This window comes from Dendrobates tinctorius, unplaced genomic scaffold, assembly GCF_039654945.1.
Source record: "Dendrobates tinctorius isolate UK_male_01 unplaced genomic scaffold, ASM3965494v1 ptg000062l, whole genome shotgun sequence".
Taxonomy (NCBI): Eukaryota; Metazoa; Chordata; class Amphibia; order Anura; family Dendrobatidae; genus Dendrobates; species Dendrobates tinctorius.
The window spans coordinates 23,509,789-23,537,721 of NW_027361730.1; the positions used below are offsets into that span (position 1 = coordinate 23,509,789).

Here is a 27,933-nt window from a genome sequence, read left to right on the forward strand (position 1 = left end):
TTGTCCACCTACGCAAGTATGCAATACCTTTTGGCATGACCATAATTGTCAGGTATGTATCTTACAGTCATCACAAAATGAGGCAGATGTAAAAACAACAAGACAGTAGTAAAAGGAAATAAGACCACAGATAAGTGTTGTCATATGAAGTATTTTATCGACTGCTGAACAAAACAGCATTATTCTTCAATTAAACAATATACCATCTATAATTGAAAAGCTCAATAAAAGGAATGTGATGGTAGTTTTGAAATAGAATGAAATGGACACCATTTTATAGTAAAAATCATTCAAATGAATGTGTATAAAGACATCTACAGGGCAAGATAACAGAAGAATGGGTAACTCTTGCATTAAGTATCAGTTCTACATTTCAGGCACCTCAGGAATTATTAGTTAAACCCCTGATAAGGGAGATAGCCCAGCTTTACCTGCAGGACGATCAGAATCTTGAAGAAAAATAGGCAGGACTGTGTTCTACCTAAACTAGCAAATCAAAGACCTGCCAAGCATTGAGGGAACACTGGAAACCTACACATAATACAAGCATTATTACAGATTCCATTCTGTCCAAAGAACAAGCCTGTAACACATTATTAGTCTCTGTGAAAGGACATCTGCACGCTCATCTAGTAAAGCAGTTGATCCGGAGACGTCAGGTTTTTGTACTCTGGCCAGCCCCCTTCCAGCATATAGGGTGCATATAAGGGGTGAGATCCATTACTAGGGAGTCAGACTGCTTGGACAGCAATTGTTTGATTTTGAGGCAGTATGAGTGTCAAGGTGACAAAGCTCACAAGCCAGTGATATATCATACATTGATTGTAGGGTCTTAAAAGTTTAAGAATCTATGTAAATTTTACCCCAAAATGAGGCTTCTGGGAGGAATCCCTCGCTAAAGACCAGCAAGGGAAGCAGCTAAGTTTTGGAACTTAACTACCACTGAAACATCTGAAATCTTTATGATTACATTGAACACTTTATACTTTTACCCCAATTGAAATGTCTGTGCATATAGTGATTGCATCCAAATCATAGTTCTGGAGGATGACGTCTACACTGTAACGAGAGAACCACAGGCCTCTTTGGCAGCATTTTAGGGGGCAATCAAGTTCTGTCAGTACAGCTTATTCCATCAATGACAGCCAGACAAAGAGCTGTGAAAGTGCATGAATTTAAACAAGCGTTTTTTTACTCAATCAAGTATTAGTGGAGGGATGGGCATGTGTGACGTTTGAGGGAATAAAAGAGGTATTCAGAGTTTTTCTGGAGTGGCTGGGACAGGCCGCTCCGCATAGAACAAAATATAGGCTTTTGCTTTCATCACAGTCTCTTCTTCTGTAAAGGTCACTGTACTGTCGTTGAAATGGAACCAGCGTCCTTCATGGGTTGCATATGCCGTGTAGTGGCCAGAGCCAACACTGTCCAGAATAGAGACCAAGAAGAGGGGAATACAGCATTATAACACGTATACAAATACATTAATGATATACTGCGCAACTGTCACAAAGATTTGTCTAGTGTTCTGGAAACAAAAGGGGAAAATAGTAGGAAACAAAATGTTTAAAAGAGTAGATTTACAGCAATAGGGAAGCAAGTTATTCCTATAGTCTAAGAGGGTCTTACAGGGAGGGGACTCATGATTAGCCATTTTTATTTGAGACTCACCCAAGAAGTTCAGGAGGATCACAGAATAAGTTGTGGAATTATCATCTAAGTAGTGGATATATGTAATAAATCATTTTAAATTGACTGGTCCAAACTTGTGCCTTAAAGGATTATTCCCAACTTCATAGGTGGATATTGGTTTATACTTTTCTATTTAGGCTAAGTTCACACTGGGCATTTTTGATGCTTTTTTTATGCCAATTTTCAGCTGTGTTTTACAGTACCAGTAACGCATGAGATTTCAGAAATCTCATGCACACAAGTTTTTTTTTGTGCTTTGCATGTTTGTTTTTTTTTAAATGGATCATCAATACTTTTAGCATTTTTCATCCACTGACTTGAACGAGAGGTTGAAAAACGCTGAAAAAATACAGGTATCAGGTTTTGCTACATTTTTGGTGCCAAAACCGGATTCTATGGAATAGGACTTTTTTTTTTCAAACACTAAACTTCATCAGCATGCACAAGAGACAAACCTAGAATGCCAAGACTGCAGCAAAAAACACAGCGAAAAACAAGTATTTTTTCTTTTTCTGCAGCTTCTTTCCTGCCAAGAGATCAGGTTATGCTGCAGGTAAAAAAAACACCAAGTGTGAACTTACCCTTACTGTCTCAAGAATGTCTGCATATTTTAATACATTTCTTTTAGACTGACCACAGCTGCTATCTATCTAGTAAGAAATGCTCTGGCAATAACCAGATTAGGAGCCAACAATGAGCTCCAGCAAACCAGGCCAGCTTTGAGGCAGTGCTTCCAAGCTCGACAGAAGAAGAGCTTGTAGGCACTCCGTGTTCAGTCGCTAGACAGCACTGGTGATCTGTCTCAAAGGTAATGAGCTAAAACAAAAGGAAGAAAGTGTTAAATAGCGAAAAAGAAGCTGCAGTCGGTTGTAAATATGCTTGCTTTTACGAATACTATCTGACCGTGCCCTTGGGAAAACCCTGTGATTCTGCAGGTTGACTTGCAGACACTAATGAATCATGTAAGAGCGGTGCTGAAAATAATACTGTTAAAACTGAAATCCTGAATATATTTGGACAGTTGTTTTAACAGTGACACATCTGCTAGGCAACTAGACTGAATAAGTGAGCTGGTGTAGATCTGGCAATGTCATTGAATGAGTCTCCAGTCCTTTCCCATGACTGGCAGGGAGTGGAAGACCAGAACATTATGGTCCTAAAACATCTAAGAGTTTTGCATAAAATGTTCCAAAATGTGTGCAGTGTTTTTGCCCCAGTCTGGATCAAAGTGAATGGAACTTATCCCGGAAGGGTCATGGTTGGTGGTCGACAAATTCATCCTAATTTACGACACAGAAGTGGCACATGGTAGCTAAAAGATGTGCCAAATTCATTAACGGATGGAAGCCTATGTTTCGTTTTGCTGCATGATTTTTTCTTTGTGAAATTGGTAATTCTGCAATATATAGCAGAACACTTAATAAGAGGCTACAAGGAATAATATGCCTCAGCTGTCAGACAGACATGTCATTTCTCAGCAATAAATGTGAATTAACAGGTGTCATATGCAGCTGCACTGACAGCAGTCCCTGAAGACACACAGCTAAAGAAACCATTTACAATCCCTGCACTCACCCTGAACCATGATGAACAACAACTGCTGCTAGATCATAAAGGCAGCTTTCTGGGCCCATATTTTCCGGCTGGAAAAAAACAAAATAAAAACATAGGATATATTTAGCTGCAGCAATAGTTAATTTTATAAATGTATAGTGAGAATAGAAGATATTAGATTATTAAACATGAGATTTATTACCTCAAGTAAAAAGCACTTCATGTCCAATTCTCGTAGTGGAAACTCTACGTATGTGTCCACCTTGTTCCTAAGGTAAGCAGTCCAATGGAATCTTTTCAAATGTAAGCAAAGCACCTATGGAAATATGAGAATGTGAATCACAGGGTCATGGATGGGGCTGTATTGAAGGAACCCCCACCCTTCACAAAAAGAAAGACCAGAAACACCATTACTGCTGTGTTATCATAGCCATTAAGTTTGCGATGAAGGTCACACGCATCTTTTGCTGCACTGAATATCAGCTGTTATCTACACACGTGGTCAAAATTGTTGGTACCCCTCGTTTAATGACAGAAAAACCCACAATGGTCACAAATTAGTTAAATCTGACAAAAGCAATAATAAGTAAAAAATCTATGAAAATCAACAAATGAAAGTCAGACATTGGCTTTCAACCATGCTTCCACAGAATTAAAAAAAAAAATAAAACTCATGAAATAGGCCTGGACAGAAATGATGGTAGCCTGAAAATAATGTGACAAAATGGACATGCTAAATCAAGGTGTGTCCACTAATTAGCATCACAAGGTGTCTACAATCTTGGAATCAGTGAGTGGGCCTGTATAGAGGCTACAGATACACACCATGTCACCAAACAGCACAGTGAGTATCACACTCAACATGGACCAGAGGAAGCGAAGTAAAGAGTTGTCTCAGGAGATTAGAAAGAAAATTATAGACAAACATGTTAAAGGTGTTGTCCGGGCTTTCACATAATCTCAGTGCATATCTGGGCTGCAGAATGCTGACAATAAGTAATTTACCTTCTGTGGCCAGTTTGCAGGATTTGCTAGATATCATCTCTTGCTTGTAAGAAAAACGTCCAGGGGGTGTGTGTTCTGGCATTGAAATGAGAACTGGTCGTTTCCTCCTCACTAGGTTCCCTTTCCATAGTTCACTGTTCAGTGTGTCTGGGGGAGGAGCAGCTGCTCTCTGCACTGAGGCTGCTGGAGGGGAAGAATTTGTTACTGTGTGATGAGGGCTTCTTCATGTGGACAGGGAGGGCGTGTTGCTATGGAGGGTGGGGTTGTTGCTATAGAGAGCATGTTTTTAGTAGAGTAGGAGGAAACAAACAGTTCTCATTTCAATGCCAGAACACCCCCCCCCCCCCCCCCCCCCGACGTTTTTCTTGCAAGCAAGAGCGGATATCTAGCAAACCCTGCAAACTGGCCACAGAAGGTAAATTACTTAATCTCAGTGCATATCTGGGCTGCAGAATGCTGACAATATGTGAAAAGCCCGGACAACCCCTTTAAAGGTAAAAGTTATAAGACCATCTCCAAGCAGCTTGATGTTCCTGTGACTACAGTTGCACATATTATTCAGAAGTTTAAGCTCCATGGGACTGTAGTCAACCTCCCTGGACGTGGCCGCAGGAGGAAAATTGATAATCATACGAATGGTAACAAAAGAGCCCAGAAAAACTTCTAAACAGATTAAAGGTGAACTTCAAGCTCAAGGGACATTAGTGTAAGATCGCACCATCCGTCGTTGTATGAGTCAAAGTGGACTTCATGGGAGATGGACCAAGGACACCATTGTTGAAAAAAAAAAAAAAAATCAAAGTCAGACTGGAATTTGTCAAACTACATATTGACAAGCCACAAAGCTTCTGGGAGAATGTCCTATGGACAGATGAGACAAAAATGGGACTTTTTGGCAAGTCACATCAGCACTATTTTCACAGACAGAAAAATGAAGCATATCAAGAAAAGAACACTGTCCCTACTGTGAAACATGGAGGAGGCTGTTATGTTCTTGGTCTGCTTTGCTGCATCTGGCACAGGGTGTCTAGAATCTGTGTAGGTTACAATTAAATCTCAAAACTATCAAAGGATTCTAGAGAGAAATGTACTGCCCAGTGTCAGAAAGCTTCGTCTCAGTCCAGGTCATGGGTCTTGCAACAGGATAATGACCCAAACACACAGCAAAAAACACCCAAGAATGGTTAAGAGGAAAACATTGGACTATTCTGAAGTTGCCTTCTATGAGTTCTGACCTAAATCCTATTAAGCATCTTTGGAAAGAGCTGAAACATGCTGTCTGGAAAAGGCAACCTTCAAACACGAGACAACTGGAGCAGTTTGCTATTGAGGAGTGGGCCAAAATACCTGTCGAGAGGTGCAGAATTCTCATTGACAGTTACAGGAATCGTTTTATTGCAGTTTTTGCCTCAAAAGGTTGTGCAACAAAATATTAAGTTAAGGGTACCGTCATTTCTGTCCAGGCCTATTTCATGAGTTTTATTTATTTTTTTTTTAAATTCTGTGGGAAGCATGGTTGAAAAGCAATGTCTGACTTTCATTTGTTCAGTTTCATAGATTTTTGATTTATTATTACTTTTGTCAGATTCAAGTTATTTCTGTGACCATTGTGAGTTTTTCTGTCAATCGATTGGTACCAACCATTTTGACCACGTGTGTATGGTAACAGTTGAAATAAAGCATAAATTGATTGACGCACACCTACTTAAATATCCACACCTCTACATCTGCTAAAATATAACCACCACCAAACAAACTGATGTAGTTTTGTAACTAAAGTTAAAGAGTTTGTCAATTACTTGGACAAACCCTTTTAAATGCTATATTCCACATTGTAAAATAAAAACATATGCCTTCTGGGATGGCGCCTTTTAAGCAATGTTAGGGCCATGTCTCTCAAAGTTCACGTAACATCATTACATCAAATGAGTGTGGCGGCTATGGGCTGCAGTTAAGCTTCATTCGGACGTCCGAGGTTTGTCTGAAGAAAGTGGCTGCTGATTGGTATGCCACATAAGCACTGTAACCAAGGTCACGTGAGCCTAGGAAGACCCAGTGCTAACATGGCTGGAACTGCAAGATGTGAGCATCAGCTATTTTTACTTTACTAGGGTAACTATTGTATTTTGCAATGACTCGTCCAAGTAGTGGACAGCCCTTTTAATAGTCACACTGCCGTGACCTTATAATGTGGATGACGTATAAGAACAAACTTTACAATATAACACAAAGGATTTACATGCCATTTCAACATGAACATTCTCATTTTCTATTAAACATACTTATAGGGCAATATAAAGATTTGGTTCAAGGAGTAAACACTCTACTAGTATGGTAATAGTCTCTTAACTTTCTTCATTTTAGTTTTTCCTCCCCTTTCGTCCAAGAGCCATAACTTTTTCATATTTCTGTCAATATAGCCATATGAGGGCCCGTCTTTTGTGGGACACCATTGATTTTACCATATAGTTTACTGGAGAAAGAGGAAAAAACGGCAATTGTGGTGAAATTGCAAAAAAAAAAAAAAAAAAAAAAAAAACAGTGCAATTCCACAATTACTTTTTTGTATTGTTTATTTACCATGTTCACAAGATGTTAAAACTGACCTGGTAATATGGTTCCTCCAGGTCAGTAAGAGTACGTACATACCAATCATGTAAAATTAATTTAACCCCTTAAGCCCCAAGGGTGGTTGACATGTTAATGACCGGGCCAATTTTTACAATTCTGACCACTGTCCCTTTATGAGGTCATAACTCTGGAACGCTTCAATGGATCCCGGTGATTCTGACATTGTTTTCACGTGACATATTGTACTTCATGTTAGTGGAAAAATTTCATTCAAATAACTTGCGTTTATTTGTGAAAAAAACGGAAATTTGGCGAAAATTTTGAAAATTTCGCAATTTTCCAACTTTGAATTTTTATGCCCTTAAATCACAGAGATACGGCACACAAAACACTTGATAAGTAACATTTCCCACATGTTTACTTTACATCAGCACAATTTTGGAACCAAAATTTTTTTTTTTGTTAGGAAGTTATAAGGGTTAAAAATTGACCAGTGATTTCTCATTTTTGCAACACCATTTTATTTTTACGGACCACATCACATTTGAAGCCACTTTGAGGGGTCTATATGATAGAAAATACCCAAAAGTGACACCATTCTAAAAACTGCACCCCTTAAGGTGCTCAAAACCACATTCAAGAAGTTTATTAACCCTTTAGGTGTGTCACAGGAATTTTTTGAATATTTAAAAAAAAAAAAATGAACATTTAACTTTTTTCACAAAAAAAATACTTCAGGTTCAATTTTTTTTATTTTACCAAGGGTAACAGGAAAAATTGGACTGCAAAATTTATTGTGCAAATTGTCCTGAGTATGCTGATACCTGATATGTGGGGGGGAACCACTGTTTCGGCGCATGGCTGAACTCCGAAGGGAAGGAGCGCCGTTTGACTTTTTCAATGCAAAATTGGCTGGAATTCAGATCGGACGCCATGTCACGTTTGGAGAGCCCCTGATGTACCTAAACAGTGGAAACACCCCACAAGTGACCCCATTTTGGAAAGTAGACCCCCCAAGGAACATATCTAGATATGTGGTGAGAACTTTGAAACCACAAGGGCTTCACAGAAGTTTATAACGTACAGCGGTACAATTAAAAAATCATTTTTTCTACAAAAAATGATCTTTTCACCCCCAATTTTTATTTTCCCAAGGGTAACAGGACCCTAAAAGTTATTGTGCAATTTGTCCTGAGTACGCTGATACCCCACATGTGGGGGTAAACCACTATTTGGGCGCATGGCAGAGCTCGGAAGGGAAGCAGTGCCATTTGACGTTTTTGGCTGGAATTGAGATCGGACACCATGTCGCGATTGGAAAACCCCTGATGTACCAAAACAGTGGAAACCCCCCACAAATGACACCATTTTGGAAACTAGACCCCCCAAGGAACTTATCTAGATGTGTGGTGAGCACTTTGACACCTCCAGTGCTTCACAGAAGTTTATAACGCCCGGGCGTGAAGATAAAAAAAAAAATCATATTTTTCCACAAAAATGATAATTTTGCCCCCAATTTTTTATTTTCCTAAGGGTAACAGGAGAAATTGGACCCCAAAAGTTGTTTTGCAATTTGTCCTGAGTAGGCTTATACCCAAATGTGGGGGTAAAACACTGTTTGGGCGCATGGCAGAGCTTGGAAGGGAAGGACCACCATTTGACTTTTTCAACTCAGAATTGGCTGGATTTGAGATCAGACGCCATGTTGCATTTGGAGAGCACCTGATGTGCCCAAACAGTGGAAACCCCCAATTCTAACTCCAACCCTAACCCCAACACACCCCTAACCCCAGCCCTAACCCTAGCCAAAACCCTAATGGGAAAATGGAAATACATTTTATTAATTTTATTATTTTTCCCTAACTAAGGGGGTGATAACGGGGGGTTAAATTTACTATTTATGGCGGGTTTTTATGCTTGGCAGCTGTCACACGCTAAAAGACGCTTTTTATTGTAAGGCTGGAGTCACACACAACGAATAAAAAAATCGGTCCCATTTTAACGGTCCGAAATCGCACAAAAGTATCTTAACCAGTGATGCGTTTTTGATGCGATTTTTCTTCATTGATGCGATTTTAATCGCATGTAAGGATCAGATTGACATCCGTCTGGCGAGATTTTCTCGCAGGATAGCTAAATGGACATATAATGGAGCCCAATGACAGGTTTCCCCACACAAACGAATTAATAGATCTAGACACACACACACATATATATATATATATATATATATATATACACACACACACACACACCGTATTTTTCGCTTTATAAGACGCACTTTTGTTCTCCCAAATTTTGGGAGAAAGTGGGGGGTGCGTCTTATAAAGCGAATCTGTGTGCTGCTGTGCTATAGAGTGGGGGGGCGGCTCTGGCATGGAGTCAGGGGGCTGGGGTGGGCTGGATGCAGGCTGCAGAGACAGCGGGAGGTCCTGTTCTCCCGCTCATTAGGCTCATGTAATATTCACTACACCTGCGGTCCATCACCTTGGTGCTGAAACAGCGCCGAGTTGGTAGACAGGGGAGCGGTGCATATTACATGTGCCTGCACTCACCCCCAGTCACTATAGACACTTACCTACTGATGATCGCTCCTGCTCCCAGCTCCCCCGTGGCTTTCCTGTGCTGAGTCTGCTGTCATCCTCCTCCTGCTGGGTGAGCGGCAGCAGCAGCTCATTCAGGCAGCTCATCGCTTCAGGACTTTGCATGATGTGACCATAGGACCTGCGGTCACATGACTCCCAGTGTGCACTGCGAGTCACATGACCGCAGCTGAGCAGCTCCTATTGGTCACATCATGGAAGGTCCTGTAGCTACAATGAGCTGTTTGAATGAGCAGCAGCTGCGTGTGCCCTGCAGGAGGAGGATGACTCAGCACAGACACAGGTAAGCCACAGGAGAGCTGGGAGCAGGAGCAATCATCAGTAGGTTAACTGTTTATTATTTTAGCATGTGCTTGCCAGCAGGGGGGAAATATAGGGACGGGGGCCATGTGTGACAGCAGGGGGAAATATAGGGATGGGGGGAAATATGTGCCAGCAGGGGGGAATAAAGGGATGGAAGGGGGCAATATGTGCCAGCAGGGGGGAATATATGGAGGGTGGGACAATGTGTGCCAGCAGGGGGAAATATATGGAGGGTGGGACAATGTGTGCCAGCAGGGGGAAATATATGGAGGGGGGGACAATGTGTGCCAGCAGGGGGGATTATAGGACCAGGGGGACAATGTGTGCCAGCAGGGGGGATTATAGGACCGGGGTGACAATGTGTGCCAGCAGGGGGGAACATAGGGACGGGGGGGGGGCTGTGTGAATGCCAGCAGGGGAAATATAGGGACGGGGGGCCGTGTGCGTACCAGCAGGGAGGCATAAAGAGAGAGGGGCCATGTGAGTGCCAGCAGGGGGGCATATAGTGACTGGGGGGGTCATATCCAGGATAGGATGGGGGGCTATGTGCCAGCACAAGGGGGCCATGTGCCAGGATGGGGGTTATATAGATACCAGGATGAGGGACATATATATGATTAGTAAGACGGACACTGGCATTATAAGACACACCTCCATTTAACAAACATTTTTTTCTCTTTTTCTTCACCAAATTTGGGGGTGCGTCTTATAATCAGGTGCGTCTTATAAAGCGAAAAATACGGTATATATTTTATACATGTCATAGAGACACATTAACCCCTTACCTACAATTGACGTAATATTCCGTCCATGTGACCATGGACCTAATTACCATGGACGGAATATTACGTCATCGCGATCAGTGGCGCCCACGTGGTGAGCGCCGCTGATCGCGGCCGAGTGTCAGCTAATTATCATAGCTGACACCCGGCACAATGTGTCTGGGGCGGTCACGGACCGCCCCCGACACGTTAACCCCTTGCACACCGCGATCAAACGCGATCGCGGTGTACCGGGGGTTAAAGGGAAGCATCGGCAGGGAGGGTGCTCCCTCCGTGCTTCCCTGAGCCCCCCACGGCAGCGCAATGTGCAGCGCTGCTGCGGGGGTCTCTTTCCCTACAGGCCCCCGGATCCAAGATGGCGACGGGGTCCTGCAGGGAGCTGACTTCCTCACTGTCTGCAAAGCGCAGGCATGAGGAAGTCTGCAGCAGTGCCTGTGACAGATCGCTGATCTGTCACAGTGATCTGTGATGTGACAGATCAGCGATCTGTCACAGGACAGTGATGTACCACCTGGGACAAGGTAATAAAGTAAAAAAAAAAAAAAAAAAGTGTTAAAAATAATTTAAAAAAAATAGCTAAATAAATTAGTAAAAAAAAAAAAAATATTCCCCAATAAATCCATTTTTTCAAAATAAAAAAAACCAAAAACAAGAAAAGTACACATATTTGGTATCGCCGCGTCCGTAATGACCTGCCCTATAAAACTGTCCCATTAGTTAACCCCTTTAGCGAACCCCTTAAAAAATAAAAATAAAAAACGAAGCAAAAAATAATGATTTATTATCATACCACCGAACAAAAAGTGCAATAACGCGCGATCAAAAAGACGCATATAAATATGCATGGTACCGCTAAAAACGTCATCTTGTCCCGCAAAAAACGAGCCGCCATACAGCATCATCCGCAAAAAAATAAAAAAGTTATAGCTCGCAGAATAAAGCGATACAAAAATAATTATTTTTTATATAAAATTGTTTTCATTGCAAAAAACCGACAAAACATAAAAAAAGACCTAAATGAGGTATTGCTGTAACCGTACTGACCCGAAGAATAAAAACGCCTTATAAATTTTACCGCACGCGGAACGGTGTAAACGCACCCCCCAAAAGAAATTCATGAAACGCTGGTTTTTGTTCATTCTGCGTCCCAAAAATCGGAATAAAAAGCGATCAAAAAATGTCACGTGCCCGAAAATGGTACCAATAAAAATGTCAACTCGTCCCGCAAAAAATAAGACCTCACATGACTCGGTGGGTCAAAATACGGAAAAATTATAGCTCACAATATGTGGTGATGCAAAAACTATTTTTACAATAAAAAGCGTCTTTTAGCGTTCGACAGCCGCCAAACATAAAAACCGCCATAAATCGTAAATCAAACCCCCCGTTATCACCCCCTTAGTTAGGGAAAAATAATAAAACTAAAAGAAAATGTATTTATTTCCATTTTCCCGCTAGGGTTAGGGCTAGGGTTAGGGCTAGGGTTAGGGTTAGGGCTAGGGTTAGGGCTGGGGCTCAGATTAGGGTTAGGGGTGTGTTGAGGTTAGGGTTGGAGTTATAATTGGGGGTTTCCACTGTTTGGGCACATCAGGTGCTCTCCAAAGGCAACATGGCGTCTGATCTCAATTCCAGCCAATTCTGCGTTGAAAAAGTCAAATGGTGCTCCATCCCTTCCAAGCTCTGCCATGTGCCCAAACAGTGTTTTACCTCCACATGTAGGGTATCAGCCTACTCAGGACAAATTACAAAACAACTTTTGGGGTCCAATTTCTCCTGTTACCCTTAGGAAAATAAAAAATTGGGGGCAAAAATATAATTTTGCGGAAAAAAATGTTTTTTTTATTTTCACGCCCAGGCGTTATAAACTTCTGTGAAGCACTTGGGGGTTCAAAGTGCTCTCCACACATCTAGATAAGCTCCGTGGGGGGTCTAGTTTCCAAAATGGGGTCACTTGTGGGGAGTTTCAATAGTTTAGGTACATCAGGGGCTCTCCAAACGCACATGACACCCGCAGACCAATCCATCAAAGTCTGCATTCCAAAACGTCACTACTTCCCTTCCGAGCCCCGATGTGTGCCCATACAGTAGTTTTCTCCCACATATGAGGTATCAGCGTACTCAGGACAAATTGGACAACAACTTTTGGGGTCCAATTTCTCCTGTTACCCTTGGGAAAATAAAAAAATGGGGACTAAAAGATCATGTTTGTGGAAAAAATACGATTTTTTTATTTTCACGCCCGGACGTTATAAACTTCAGTGAAGCACTGGGGGGTTCAAAGTGCTCACCACACATCTAGATAAGTTCCTTGGGGGGTCTAGTTTCCAAAATGGTGTCATTTGTGGGGGGTTTCTACTGTTTTGGTACATCAGGGGCTTTCCTAACGCGACATGGTGTCCGATCTCAATTCCAGCCAAAAACATCAAATGGCGCTGCTTCCCTTCCGAGCTCTGCTATGCGCCCAAATAGTAATTTACACCCACATATGGGGTATCAGCGTACTCAGGACAAATTGCACAATAACTTTTAGGGTCCTGTTACCCTTGGAAAAATAAAAATTGGGGGTGAAAAGATCATTTTTGTGGAAAAAATATGATTTTTTAATTGTACCGCTGTACGTTATAAACTTCTGTGAAGCCCTTGTGGGTTCAAAGTTCTCACCACATATCTAGATAAGTTCCTTGGGGGGGTCTAGTTTCCAAAATGGGGTCACTTGGGGGGTTTCCACTGTTTAGGTACATCAGGGGCTCTCCAAATGCGACATGGCGTCCGATCTGAATTCCAGCCAATTTTGCATTGAAAAAGTCAAACGGCGCTCCTTCCCTACTGAGGTCTGCCATGCGCCGAAACAGTGGTTCCCCCCCACATATCAGGTATCAGCGTACTCAGGACAAATTGCACAATAACTTTTGCAGTCCAATTTCTCCTGTTACCCTTGGTAAAATAAAGAAAATTGAACCTGAAGTATTTTTTTTGTGAAAAAAAGGTAAATGTTCATTTTTTTTTTAATATTCAAAAAATTCCTGTGACGCACCTAAAGGGTTAATAAACTTCTTGAATGTGGTTTTAAGCACCTTAAGGGGTGCAGTTTTTAGAATGGTGTCACTTTTGGGTATTTTCTATCATATAGACCCCTCAAAGTGGCTTCAAATGTGAAGTGGTCCCTAAAAATAAAATGGTGTTGCAAAAATGAGAAATCGCTGGTCAATTTTTAACCCTTATAACTTCCTAACAAAAAAAAATTTTGGTTCCAAAATTGTGCTGATGTAAAGTAAACATGTGGGAAATGTTATGTATTAAGTTTTTTGTGTGCCGTATCGCTGTGATTTAAGGGCATAAAAATTCAAAGTTGGAAGATTGCGAAATTTTCAAAATTTTCGCCAAATTTCCGTTTTTTTCACAAATAAACGCAAGTTATTTGAATACAATTTTACCACTAACATGAAGTACAATATGTCACGAGAAAACAATGTCAGAATCACCGGGATCCATGAAAGCGTTCCAGAGTTATGACCTCATAAAGGTACAGTGGTCAGAATTGTAAAAATTGGCCCGGGAGTTAACGTGCAAACCACCCTTGGTAGTGAAGGGGTTAATATATATATTTCGAATTCATACAGTTCAAAGCAGAATAGCCGCAGAAACATTTGCCGGCTTTTGTATAATTATGCTCCTGCCCGACATGAAATGACACATGGTTTACATATAGTTAACCATTTCATTTCATGTTTTTTTAAATGTCTATCACTATTATATGAGTGTTTGTGGGTAAAATTATGGAGTTGTAGGGGTTCATTTAAGGGGTTAATTCGTTGTATTAAATTGCGGGGACTCCCTGCAGCCTCAGTGACGTCAGCAGGAGTCCCTGCAATTTAATACAACAAATTAACCCCTTAAATGAACCCCTACAACTCCATAATTTTACCCACAAACACTCATATAATTAATAGTGATAGACATTTAAAAAAAACATGAAATGAAATGGTTAACTATATGTAAACCATGTGTCATTTCATGTCGGGCAGGAGAATAATTATACAAAAGCCGGCAATTGTTTCTGCGGCTATTCTGCTTTGATGAACTGTATGAATTAGAAATATATGTATTAATGTGTCTCTATGACATGTATAAAATTATATTATATATATATATATATATATATATATATATATATATATATATATATATATATATATATATATATATATATATAGTGTGTCTAGATCTATTAATTCGTTTCTTTATTTAACCGGTCACTGTGATATTACTGTATTTTTTTTAAAAAACTGGGCTTTTAGTGCGATTTTACCGCAACTCACACATCAGGTCCGTTTGCAATCCAATTTTTTCTCGCACCCATAGACTTGCATTGTCGAATCCGATCCGAAAATCGGTGACAATCGCAGCATCCGAGGATCGGATCCGATCAAAAATCGCATGATGGGAGCTGCCCCATAGAATAACATTGGGACGAATGCAATGCGATTTTTTATTGCATTGCATTCGTCAGATTTAATCGCCAGTGTGACCCCAGCCTAAAAATAGTTTTTGCATCACCACATATTGAGAGCTATAACTTTTCCGTATTTTGACCCACCGAGTCATGTGAGGTCTTATTTTTTGCGGGACGAGTTGACGTTTTTATTGGTACCATTTTCGGGCACGTGACATTTTTTGATCGCTTTTTATTCCGATTTTTGGGACTCAGAATGAACAAAAACCAGCGTTTCATTAATTTCTTTTGGGGGGGTGCGTTTACACCGTTCCGCATGCGATAAAACTTATAAAGCGGCTTCATTCTTCGGGTCAGTACGGTTACAGCGATACCTCATTTAGGTCGTTTTTTTAGGTTTTGTCGGTTTTATGCCATGAAAACTATTTTATACAAAGAATAATTATTTTTGCATCGCTTTGTTCTGCCAGCTATAACTTTATTTTTTTGCTGATGATGCTGTATGGCAGCTCGTTTTTTGCGGGACAAGATGACGTTTTCAGCGGTACCATGGATATTTATATGCGTCTTTTTGATCGCGCGTTATTGCACTTTTTGTTCGGCGATATGATAATAAATCATTATTTTTTGCTTCGTGTTTTTTTTATTTTTATTTTTTAAGGGGTTCGCTAAAGGGGTTAACTAATGGGATAATTTTATAGGGCAGGTCTTTACGGACGCAGCGATACCAAATGTGTACTTTTATTGTTTTGGGGTTTTTTTATTTCCAAAAAATGAATTTATTGGGGGAATTTTTTTTTTTCTAATTTATTTGGTGACTTTTTTTAATCATTTTAACACTTTTTTATTTTTTACTTTATTACACTGTCCAAGGTGGGACATCACTGTCCTGTGAGAGATCGCTGATCTGTCACATCACAGATCACTGACAGATCAGCGATCTGTCACAGGCAGTGCAGCAGGCTTCCTCGAGCAGGGAAGGAGCCCCCCGCAGCAGCGCTGCACATTGCGCTGCCGTGGGGGGCTCAGGGAAGCACGGAGGGAGCCCCCTCCCTGACGATGCTTCCCTTTAACCCCTGGTACACCGCGATCGTGTTTGATCGCAGTGTGCAAGGGGTTAACGTGTCGGGGGCGGTCCGTGACCGCGCCTGACACATTGTGCCGAGTGTCAGCTGTGATAATCAGCCGACACCGGCCGCGATCAGCGGCGCTCACCACGTGGGAGCCGCTGATTGCTATGACGTACTATCCCGTCCCTGGGAATTAAGTCCCAGGGCACATGGACGGGATAGTACGTCATATGGGATTAAGGGGTTAAGCTGTGAAAACTCCAAAATTTGTGAGAAAAAAAAGTTTTTGCGTCTGTCGTCATATTCCGAGATCTGTAACGTTTTCATTTTTCAGGTTCTGGGGCTGGCTTATTTTTGCACCCTGAGCTGACATTTTTACCAATACCATTTTGGCGTAGATACGATGTTTTGATCACCTGTTACTGCATATTATGGCAATGCTGTGGAGGCCAAAAAAACATCATTATGGCATTTTGATTTTTTTTCTTGTTATGCAGTTAGAGAGGACATTTCTAAATAGTGATACCAAATATGTGTATTTGTTGTTGTTTTATTTTCAATGGTGCAAAAGGGGGACAATCTGTACTTGTGTTTTTTTAATATTTTTGAAAACTTTTTTTTTTTTAGCCTTCTACTTTATTAAATAATCCCCTTAGGAGACTTGAAGCAGCGATGTGCTATACATAGCAGGGCTTGAGAATTGCTATGTATAGCAGAAATCACGATCTATGAACACCAGCCATTAGCCTGTGTTCACAGGAGTATTGTAATGACAGGCATGGGGGTCTTCAGCAGACCTGTCATGACAACCCATCGGCACCTCCCTAATTACGTGACAGGGGCGCCAATGGGCTGGATTTATCATGTACTTCCGTCTGGTGCATGTTTTAAATGGTTAACAACTGCGAGTGGAGCTCCGATCCACCCGTGGCTGTTAAAAGCACATGACCGCTGATTAAATCACGGGTCATGTGCGGGGAAAGACGCTGGCTCTGCATCAGAGTCTGCATCAAAGTCAGGGACACGATATATGATATATATGCAATACATCTCATGTGTCGTGAAAGGGTTAAAAAAATTAAAAATCATAAAAGTATATTGAAAGTTAAAATATACCCTTAGGAGGACATAGGAAGAGTGGGGGGGTCCTAGTTTAAACTAACTTTTTTCTACTACAAACACCAGGGAAATCGGTAAATGGCAAGTAATAAAAACCATTTTAAAACTAAACCGTTTTCTTCTCAGTGAGAACACTTGTGTAACCTGTAACTAACCCTGATTTTCATTTCAAACTACGTGGCTGATCTAGATTAGATTTGCGTTGTGAATAATGGCATTTTTCAGAATAGACCATCCTTATATACAAGAATGTTATGTCGGGGAAGAGAAAAATTGGTGTGGTTTTAATTCAAACAGTTAGATTTTTTTCCACTCAAAATTGCTAAAGTGCACTAGCACATATGCCAACAAAAGTCAGCAAGCCATGTGCCGACCATTTTGAACATTAACAGCAGACAGACCAAAACTACTTGTCTGAACCTGGCCTTTGACTCAAAAACATTCCCTAAAAATTGATACAAAAAGCCAGAACTTGATTTCTGGATTCAAGGAGAATGGTAAATATAAAAAATGACTTCTTCTTCCTCTTGACCCATTTCTGGCTATGGCTCGAAAACCTGAATGTGCGTTTCCAGCCTAGTGGGGACGGCCTGAAGTCAAATCAGGACTGCGAGTACCATACCTTACATAGCAGAATTCTAACAAAGCAATTAGTAAAGTGTCAAATACTCCTGTCCATATTCTACCTTTGGTAGTTTCTGGATCCAAAATTTTTTGGTGGACTTCTGTTTCTTTTTACATTTCAGGCACATGTAGAGCTCGGTCTCATCTAACTCTTCGAGGTCTGTGAAGCTGCGTAGGCAGTCTTGAATGAAAGATATGATAAGTTAAATACCCGCATGATGATAAAGTCGCAAAAATGCAGTATGGGAACGTTCCTAACCATTTTGTATTATATCATCACAATGACAGAAAATAATTAGCTTTGCAAGTAATATTGACTAATGGTTTACTGTAGTTTTATTTCCACGGTGCCTTTAAAGATGTATGTGAATCAATGGTGGCAATGCATAGCATGAACCTACAGTCACACTCCATTTGGCGTGTCCTTTATTTTATCACACATCTGGTAGGTTTACTGGGAAGTAGGGGAAAATGGACGAAAGTATGGCTTCAGTATCAGGCTACAAAGGGTCTGCATAAGGGTGGAGACATATAACGGTGAGAAACTTAAAGATTAACGGCAAAGTTGCTTCGAATACACTGTACTGGGATAACTACAAAAGCATAGACTGATAAATGTCTGTTGCCCGGCACAGCCACGATCAGCATAATGACATACGAAAATAAATAAACTAAATATATATTTCTGATTCGTTACTATTATGTTAGAACAAAACAGTAAAGTGAAGATGGCATTATTTAAAATATAGGGATTTTTGTGTGTACTCACCGTAAAATCATTTTCTCATCCAATCATTGGGGGACACAGGACCATGGGTGTTATGCTGCTTGCCACTAGGGGGACACTAAGTGAACACAGAAAAAAGCTAACTCCTCCTCTGCAGTATACACCCTCTCGCTGGCTGAGATTTCCCTAGTTCGGTGAAAAAGCAGTAGAAGCATTACATAAAGAACAATAACTATGTCACAACCTAAGCACAATACAATAATCCAATAAGCTAAACAGGGTGGGTGCTGTGTCCCCCCAATGATTGGCTCGGAGAAAAGGCTTTTACGGTGAGTACACACAAAAATCCCTATTTCTCCTACGCCTCATTGGGGGACACAGGACCATGGGACATCCTAAAGCAGTCCCTTGGTGGGGAGCATACAACTGCTAATACCCCATGTACCACTAGCTTAATGCTGTGGTACTGCCGATTGCAGAATGCGTCTGCCAAGAGCTGCATCCGCAGAGGCCTGAGAGTGAATTTGGTAATGTTTTGTAAAGGTATGCAGACTGGACCAAGTTGCATCCTTGCAGACCTGTTCTACCGACGCCTGGTGCCGAATGGCCCAAGAGTCGCCCACTGATCGGGTAGAATGCGCCTTAATCCCTGCTAGAATAGGCATGCCCCTGGCACGGTAGGATCCGTGAATAGTCGAGCAAATCCACTTGGCTAGTGTGGCTTTTGAGGCGGCTAGACCTTTCCTATGCCCTTCTGGAAGCAGGAACAGGGTCCGCGAGATGTACCGTCTAAGAGCGCTAACCACATCCAGGGTGTGAAGAGCCTTCTTAATACGATGGACTGGTGCCGGACAGAAGGAAGGCAAAACAATTTCCTCATTGAGATGAAAGGATGACACGACTTTGGGCAGGAAAGACGGGGACGTCCTCAGAACTGCCTTGTCCTGATGAAAATTCAGGAACGGAGGACGTCAGGACAGGGCCGCCAATTCCGAAACTCGTCTGATTGATGTAATTGCCACTAGAAAGACCACCTTCCAAGAGAGAACAGTTAGTGGCCCGTCCTGCAGTGGTTCGAAAGGGGCTTCCTGTAAGGCTCCGAGAACCAAGTTAAGGTCCCATGATTCCAATGGCCTATTCTAGACAGGTGCCACATGGGAAACTCCCTGAATGAACGTCTTCACCTGCAATTTGGTGCAATTCTGTGTTGGAATAGAACTGACAAAGCTGAAATTTGGCCTTTAAGCGAGCTAAGCACGAGGCCTGACTCTAATCTGGATTGTAGGAATTCCAATATGGAAGGGATGGAGAACACCAGAGGGGATCGACCACGGTCCTTGCACCACGAGAAAAAGATCTTCCAGGTGCAGTGATAAATGAGCATGGACACAGGCTTCCTAGCACTAATCATGGTGATCACCTCGTGGGAAAAACCAGCTTGTGCTAAAGTCCAGGATTCAACGGCCACGCCGTCAAAGACAGGGCCCCGGAGTTCTGGTGGTAAATCGGTCCCTGTGAGAGTAGATCCACGCGATCTGGAAGTTGCCAGGGAACGTCGGCGATGAGTTAGACTAGTTCTGCGCACCATGCCCGGCGTGGCCAATCTGGCGTGACTAGGATCACTGGTACCCCCTCTGCTCTGATTTTCTTGATGACCCTTGGAAGCAAGGGAAGAGAGGGAAAAGTGTACAGGAGTCGAAATCGGTGCCATGGCAGAACTGGGGCGTCTGCTCCGATGGCGCATGGATCGGGCAATGAATCAAGGAACTTTGTTGTTTAGCCTTGAGGCCATGAGATCCACATCCGGAGTCCCCCAGCGATGGCAAATCTGTTGAAAAACTTCCGGATGAAGAGACCACTCTCCTGAGGCAAGGCCCTGGCGACTGAGAAAGTCCGCCGCCCAATTTTCTACCCCCGGGATGTGGATTGCCGAGATGGGCGAATGGTTGGTCTTGGCCCAACAGAGGATGTGACTCACTTCGTGCATGGCCATTTTGCTCCGAGTACCCCCTGAAGGTTGATATACGCCACAGCCGTGGCGTTGTCAGATTGGATCCTGATGGGGTGACCTGCGAGGAAATGGTGGAAACTCAGTAGGGCTAGTCTGATCGCTCGTATCTCCAAGATGTTGATAGGGAGACGAGACTCTCAAATGGACCAACGACCCTGTGCCGTGTGATTGCGAAAAACCAAAGACTTGCGTTGGTGGTCACCACCAACAATCGTACTGGGAGAAAAGACTTCCCTTGATTCAGGGAGGATTCCAGTGTCCACCACCTGAGGTCTGCCTGACCCACAGGGACAGAAGGAACAGACAGTCTAGGGAGAACGGGTTCTTGTCCCAAGTCAACAGCAGCGCATGCTGCAAAGGGCGGAGATGAAACTGTGCGAATGGGACCGCTTCTATCGCTGTTACCATCTTTCTGAGAATCCCCATGCTGAAACATATGGAGTGAGGAACTGGTCAGGAAAGAGTCAGCGCTCCCAGTTGTAAGGCTCGGATCTTTTCTGGAGGGAGAATGACCAACCTGCAGGAAGTGTCCAAGATCATTCCCAAAAAGGAAACCTGCCGAGCCGGTCTTGGAGAAGACTTTTCAAAGTTTGTCTTCCAACCCAGGCGAGAAAGTGTATTTACTGTGATATTTACGGATTCCTCGCAGGCTGGAAGGGACAGACCCTTGATCAGTAGGTCGTCCAGATACGGAAGAACCACCACTCCCTGAGGGTGAAGAATGGCCATGACAGCCGCCACGACCTTGGTAAAGACTCTGGGGGGCGGTGGTGAGTCCAAAAGCCAAGGCAACAAACTGGAAGTGTTGCTTGAGAAATGCGAAGTGCAGGAACTGCTGGTGGGATGGACAAATTAGGATGTGAAGGTAAGCATCTTTGATATCGATGGAAGCTAGGAACTCTCCTCTTTCCATGGAGGCGACGACTGAACGGAGAGATTCCATTCTGATTCGCCGTACCTTGACAAATTGATTTAACAGCTTGAGGTCCAGTATGGGACACATCGTACCGTCCTTCTTTGGAACCACAAAAAGGTTTGAATAAAAACCCTGATGACTCAGTCCCTTTGCAGCGTATGAACAGCCCGAAGGAAGGCTTTTGTCTTGGGAGGTGAGAACCGGAAAAAACGTGTCGGAAGAGAATTCTATTTTGTATCCAGAGGACACCAGCTCCCTGACCCACTCGTCGTGGACGACCGCGAGCCAGGTCTGACTAAATGAAAGTAGACGACCGCCTACTTTGTCGGTGTCCGCCGGATACCGCAATAAGTCATTGTGTAGAGGATCTATAGGATCTGGCTCCCCTAGATCCGGATGCCATTGGCCTGGGTTTCCAAGAGCGGTTAGGTCCGTATGAGACCTGGGAACCTCTGTCACCACGCGGGGACCAACCCGAGAAGAGAAGGTTGTGGAGGACCAACTGGAATTGTTGCGAAAGGGCCGAAAACAAGTCGGTTGTTGATTCCGAAACGGCCGCACAGGCCTTTGTTGGGGAAGGAATTTACTCTTCCCCCCGGTAGTGTCAGAGATGAGTTAATCCAGTTTCTCTCCAAATAGACGACCGGTTTGATAAGGCAGAGACGTCAACGATCTTTTGGAAGTGGAATCCGCCCGCCAGTCACGGAGCCATAGGCCTCTTCTAATGGAGACTGCATTTGCGGCTGCCTGTGCAGTGCAATTGGCGGCATCTAAAGAAGCGTCCACTACAAAGTCTCTTGCGTGAACTATCTGATTGGTGATGCTGGCTGCCTCCCGAGGAAGATTGCTATCCTGTATGGCAGTAACTAACACCTCTGCCCAGGCGGCCATAGCCTGAGCCAACCAAGTCGCCGCGAAAGATGGAAAGAGTGCCGATCCTGAAGCTTCAAAAACTGAGCGGGCAAGGTAGTCAGTCAATCTGACGATCAGAGGGGTTTTTGACTGAAGAACCTTCAGAAACAGATAGGAGGGCTTTGGAAGCAAGACGCGATATAGAAGGATCCACAGAAGGGGACTGTAACCAATCCTTCATTAGTTCTGGAGCAAAAGGGTATTTAGCCTCAATAGACTTTTGACCTAAAAACCGTTTATGTGGCCGGTCTCTATGTCTCTGGACGGCTGGCAAATACCCTGTGCACACGTTTAGTCTTTTTAAAGGATACAACGTGTTTCGGGGCAGGAATATTGTCCTCATCCAACTTCAGAATCCTGTTGACTGACTCTAAGAGAATCAAGCGATTCTTTGTCATTGGGAGGATTCTGGGGTACTGACATGTCAGACTCGTATTCAGAGTCATGTTCACTGCGAACATTGGGAGAGGGAGAGCGAGAGACAGAGCTCGCAGATGCTGAAGCACGAGCGTGACTGGGGGACGCGTCATGGGTCCGCTTTCTAGAGACCTGAAACCTGACCATCCCTTGAACGAGTAAGGCCCCTGCTGGTGGACGGTTCCCGGCCGTCGCCAGAGCCCTCCTCGGTCAGTGAAGGCATGTTTTGACTTAAAGAGGAGTCACAGAGGGAGTCTATAGCCTTGGTCATTGACTCCACAGACCGTGACAGGGACGCAGCCCACGCAGAGGGCCCAGTGGCGGATGGCGTTTGAGCACAACCCGGGTAACAATCTGTGCATAACGGATTAGATTGGGCAGTGGGCAAGGCAGTCTTGCAAGTGGCACAAGAGGTAAAGAACGCAGTGTGCTTCTTTAGTAGCCCTTTTGGCTTCCTTAGATTGAGACATAGTGCCCCGGAAAGGGTTACAGGCAGAGCCTGGGCTGCAGGTGAAGGGAATGTGCAGAGAAGGGGTTGAGCTTTCTTCTGAGGACAGATGCAGCATACCCACGGTCCTGATGCTGTGTTCCACAGGAGGAATAGCGGTGGTCCTGCAGCGTCGCCAGGTGCTATCAGTCAGTGCTAGTCCCCCCTCCCCCCCCCCCACAGCCATCACAGAGCAGGCTGAGGTAAAAAAGCATGGCCCCCGAGACTAACAGGGCACTTCTCGCTCAGAGCGAGAAGCACCAAGGACATGGGTGGCGCTATGTAAATTGCGGCCTAGTCCGGCCAAAAAGCCGGGGACTAAATTTCTGGGCCTTCCAGCGCTAAGCTCCAGATGAAGGAAAAGAACGGGGGGGGCGCGACGGGGTGCCGACGTACCGCCGCTGACACTAGGTCAGCGCTTCTCCCAGGACCAGACCTGACCCCATACCTCCAATCCGGTGCTCACACAGACCTCGCTGTCCGGGACCCAGCTGCAGATCTCATCCTCCTGGGCGATGCAGCAAATCTGGAGGAGTTTTTAAAGGGGTATACCTCAATCGATCCTCCCTATGGGGATGGAGAGGCTATGGGGCTAATTTAGGGGCATCAGAAGTGCCCCTCAGTCTCCGTGCACTCGCCCCTTTTATCCGTGCGGGGAGATCGGGACCATGAAGGAACAGTCGCCCTGAAGAATCAGGTATGCCCAGTCGTCGCAAGAGAGGGTACGGGGAGATATACTCCGCGTTCTCGCCTGTTGGTTCGGGGGAAAGCGAGCCGTTAAAAGGAACCTTTGCCCCCTTCACTCCATTAAAAAATAAAAATTTTCAGAAAACTCAAAAATCGAAAATAAAAACGGTGGGGTCTGAAGCCAGACCCAAGTTCCTCCTACAAACACTAAGCAAGAACTGGGAAAATCTCAGCCAGCGAGAGGGTGAATACTGCAGAGGAGGAGTTAACTTTTTCTGTGTTCATTTAGTGTCCTCCTAGTGGCAAACAGCATAACACCCATGGTCCTGTGTCCCCAAATGAGGCGAAAGAGAAAAATTACTTTTAATAAACAATTTTAAATGGGTTTTTAGGCTACTCTGGAATCACACCTCTCCAGGAAGGCCTACAATACCCAGCCCCGACCCACTATCGTACAAGCAGCTTCTACCCTCACTTTGACCGCTGACGTCATTATTGCCCCCCAATCAGCGACTAACTGCTGAAGACATTACTAAGACGCTAAGGGAAAGTCATAGGACGCCAATATTGTTCATATAATACTGTATAATTTTGATTCATTGGGGTACGTAAATATCAGGCAGCAATGAAAGAAGAAACTCAGCCACTGACATAAGTGGCCAATGTGTTAAAGGAGCTTTCTGACAAGTTATCCATACTTAACCACAGCTACCGCTTCCCTGGTGTGTTTTGAGCTGCAAGTTAGAAAGTCACAACCAACATTTACCTGACCACTGAAGCCACCGATGGCTAATGGTCAAGAGTGACTGGGACATCATCACTTCCGAAGCGGCAGCACTGGAGCAGGGGGCAGACTTTGGTAGTATGGCTTTTTTCCTCCTTCTCCCTACGGCTTCTTCATACCAGTGGGAAACCTGTCTAACCCTTCACCGGCAGGGTCCCATGTATCAGTCTATCACTGGTTTAGGTCAAGTTTGCTGTATTTGTAAGTTGACTAAATACTAAATTCCTTTCTTTCCAGCCTCTAACTTGTCAGTTTTCCAGTTTAGGACCAGAAAAACGGTAATTAGACCTACCGGTAATTGTGTTTCCAGGAATCCATCCTGACAGCACATTGGGAGGACGTCCTTCTCATCCGCAGTGGGACAGGAAACCACGAGAGTTCAAAAGGATCCTCCCCCTACCATCCCTCAGTGATCTCACAAACTAACACATCTGGATGGATGCAAACATAGTCTCTATACCAACATTCTTCATACACATGTTACATCACAGTTGTATCGAAAGTATTATCGGGAGGGATCTAACAGTGCTGTCAGGATGGATTCCTGGAAACACAATTACCGGTAGGTCTAATTACCGTTTTCCAGGTCACCACCTGACAGCACACTGGAGTAGTACCAAAGTATATTGGTCCTAGGGTGGGACTACTGCATGGAGTACGTTTCTCCCAAAAGTAAGCTGTGTGGATGCTATGTCTAGTTTATAGTGCTTGGAGAAAGTACTAAGACTGGTCCAAGACGCTGCCCTGCAGATTTGTTCTGCCGAGGCTCCCCCCCTTTCTGCCCATGAAGCGGCCATGGCCCTGGTTGAGTGGGCTCTAAGGTTCCCCGGGGGAATCTGACCCTGTGATCTGTATGCTATGCTAATAGTGGATCTAATCCACCTTGCTATTGTTTATTTTGACGCTTTCTTCCCCTTGTTGGGGCCTCTGTATTGCACAAAGAGGTTGCTATCCTGTCTCCAGGGTCTGGTTGCGTCCAGATTCCTGAGTACAGTTTCTCTTACGTCCAAATTATGGTAGGTTCTTTCCCTGCTATTCTTGGGAGACTGGAAAAAGGAAGGGAGTACTACTTCCTGGTTCATGTTAGAGCTCGAGATAACTTTGGGCAGGAAAGCCGGGTCGAGTCTTAGGACTAAACGGTCACTAAACACCTGTAAATAGGGGTCTTGGGTTGATAAGGCCTGCAGTTCTCCTAACTTTTTGGCGGAGGTGACTGCCACTAGAAAGGCTGTTTTGAGAGAGAGATTACCGATATTTATCTCTGCCCCTAGCTGATATGGCTGTTTGCATAGCGTATTGAGGACTAGGTTAAGGTGGCATGCTCTTTCTAATTAGGGGTTTTAGCCTTTTCACCGCCCTCGAGAACCGTGCTACCCATGGGTGTGATGATAGAGCTGTGTCGTAGAACACGCTCAAGGCTGCTATCTGCACTCTCAGCGTGCTGGGCCTAAGGCCTTTTCTGAACCCCTCCTGCAAGAAATCAAGTATTTTCGGGATGTTGGGCTGGTCAGTTCCGACTGTCGCCTCTCCACAAAAGCTGCAGAACTTCTTCCAGATTTTGTTATATATCGCCACGGTCACGGGTTTCCTGCTGGCTTGTAAGGTGGAAATAACTTCGTCCGATAGACCTCTTGCTCTTAGGACCTGCCGTTCAGGATCCAGGCTGACAACTGGAAAGCCTCTGGTCTTTGATGTAGGACCGGGCCCTGATGGAGGAGGTCTTCTCTTCTTGGCAGGAGAATGGGTTCCTCGTCCGCTAGTTTCCTGAGTAGGGGAAACCAACTTCTTCTTGGCCAGTAGGGAACCACCAGTATGACCCTGGCTTTGTCCTCGCAGATCTTTCTGAGGACCCGTGACACGAAGGCTAGGGGCTGGAAGGCGTACAACAGACCCCTGCTCCAGGATTGTGATAGAGCATCTATTCCCGCCGGATCTCCCAGGGGGTTCAGGGAGTAGAAGGTCCTGAGCTTTGTATTCCATTTGTCCGCGAACAGGTCTATTGTCGGTTGTCCCCAACGATCGCACAGGCTGCTGAACACTTCGTCGTTGAGCTCCCAGCCTGTCGCAGTTATCCTTTTCCTGCTGAGGAAGTCTGCGATCTGGTTCCGGGAGCCCTCCAAATGCACGGCCAAGATTGAGAGGACCTCCTTTTCTGCCCATCTGAAAATCTGATCCGCCAAGCCCTGAAGTGCTGGGTGTCTTGGTCCGCCCTGGTGAAGGAGAAAGGCCACTGTTGTGGTATTGTCTGACAATTTTTACGTGTCTGTTCTTCACGTGAGACCCGGCGACGAGCAGTACTTTCCAGACTGCATGCAATTCTCTGACGTTGGAGGACCTGTTGCTGTCCTCCGGACTCCATCGTCCCTGGTAATACTTCCCTGCGACATGTCCGCCCCAGCCGAATAGACTCGCATCCGTTGTTACTACAACCTCCGGTGACTGAACCCATGAGACACCCCTCTTTAGGTTTCTCGGAATGGTCCGCCACAATAGCGATCTTCTGGCTCGGGGGGTCAACAGTATCTTGCTGTCCAGTGAGCTCTGCCTTCTGTCCCAGGATGCTAGGACTGCGCGTTGCAGGTCGCGGGAGTGGAACTGACTCCATCTGACACAGGAAATGCATGAAGTCATCAGCCCCAGGACTCTCATTGCGTCCCTGATCGATACTCGATTCTTTGAGAATTGCCGGATCTTCTTCGGCATCAAGGTCTGCTTTTCGGTTGGAAGATAAGACATTCTTCTTTTCGAGTCTAGCATGACCCCCAAGAATTTTATTTTGGGCTTGGGTACAAGATCTGACTTCAACCAATTTACGGTCCATCCTAAACTCTGCAGCGTGGAGATCACAGACTGACAGTCGGCCCTGAGCTGGGCTGCCGAATCGGCTATAATTAGGAAGTCGTCTAGATACGGGACCACCAAGATGTTCCGGTCTCTTACATAGACCACTACCTCTATCATTTTTGTGAAAATCCTCGGGGCTGACGCAAGGCCGAAAGGTAGGCAGCGAAACTGATAATGGTAAATCGTGCCGTCTTTTTCGACCGCGAATCTGAGGTACCTTTGGTAATCCGGGTGGATAGGGACATGATAGTACGCGTTTTTTAGATCTAGCGTGCACATTACTGCTCCCTTCCCCAGGAGTGGAATCGTAGATCTTATTGATTCCATTTTGAAGCGTCTGTATGTTACCCATTTGTTTAGGGGTTTGAGGTTTAT

General features: G+C 44.1%; 1 protein-coding gene across 2 annotated transcripts in view; it reads right to left on the minus strand.

Annotated features, from left to right (window-relative positions):
* Positions 1–135: 135 nt before the first annotated feature.
* The window catches only part of USP3 (ubiquitin specific peptidase 3), a 65,626-nt gene continuing 37,828 nt past the window's right edge, over positions 136–27,933 (minus strand). For both annotated transcript variants that reach the window (XM_073579386.1, XM_073579387.1), the window contains exons 12-15: positions 17,836–17,954; positions 3,446–3,559; positions 3,265–3,332; positions 136–1,421 (exon numbers count right to left, since the gene is read on the minus strand). In XM_073579386.1, coding sequence (XP_073435487.1) covers positions 1,256–1,421; positions 3,265–3,332; positions 3,446–3,559; positions 17,836–17,954 — 467 coding nt within the window. In that variant the 3' untranslated portion in view covers positions 136–1,255. The remainder of the gene's footprint in view (positions 1,422–3,264; positions 3,333–3,445; positions 3,560–17,835; positions 17,955–27,933) is intronic.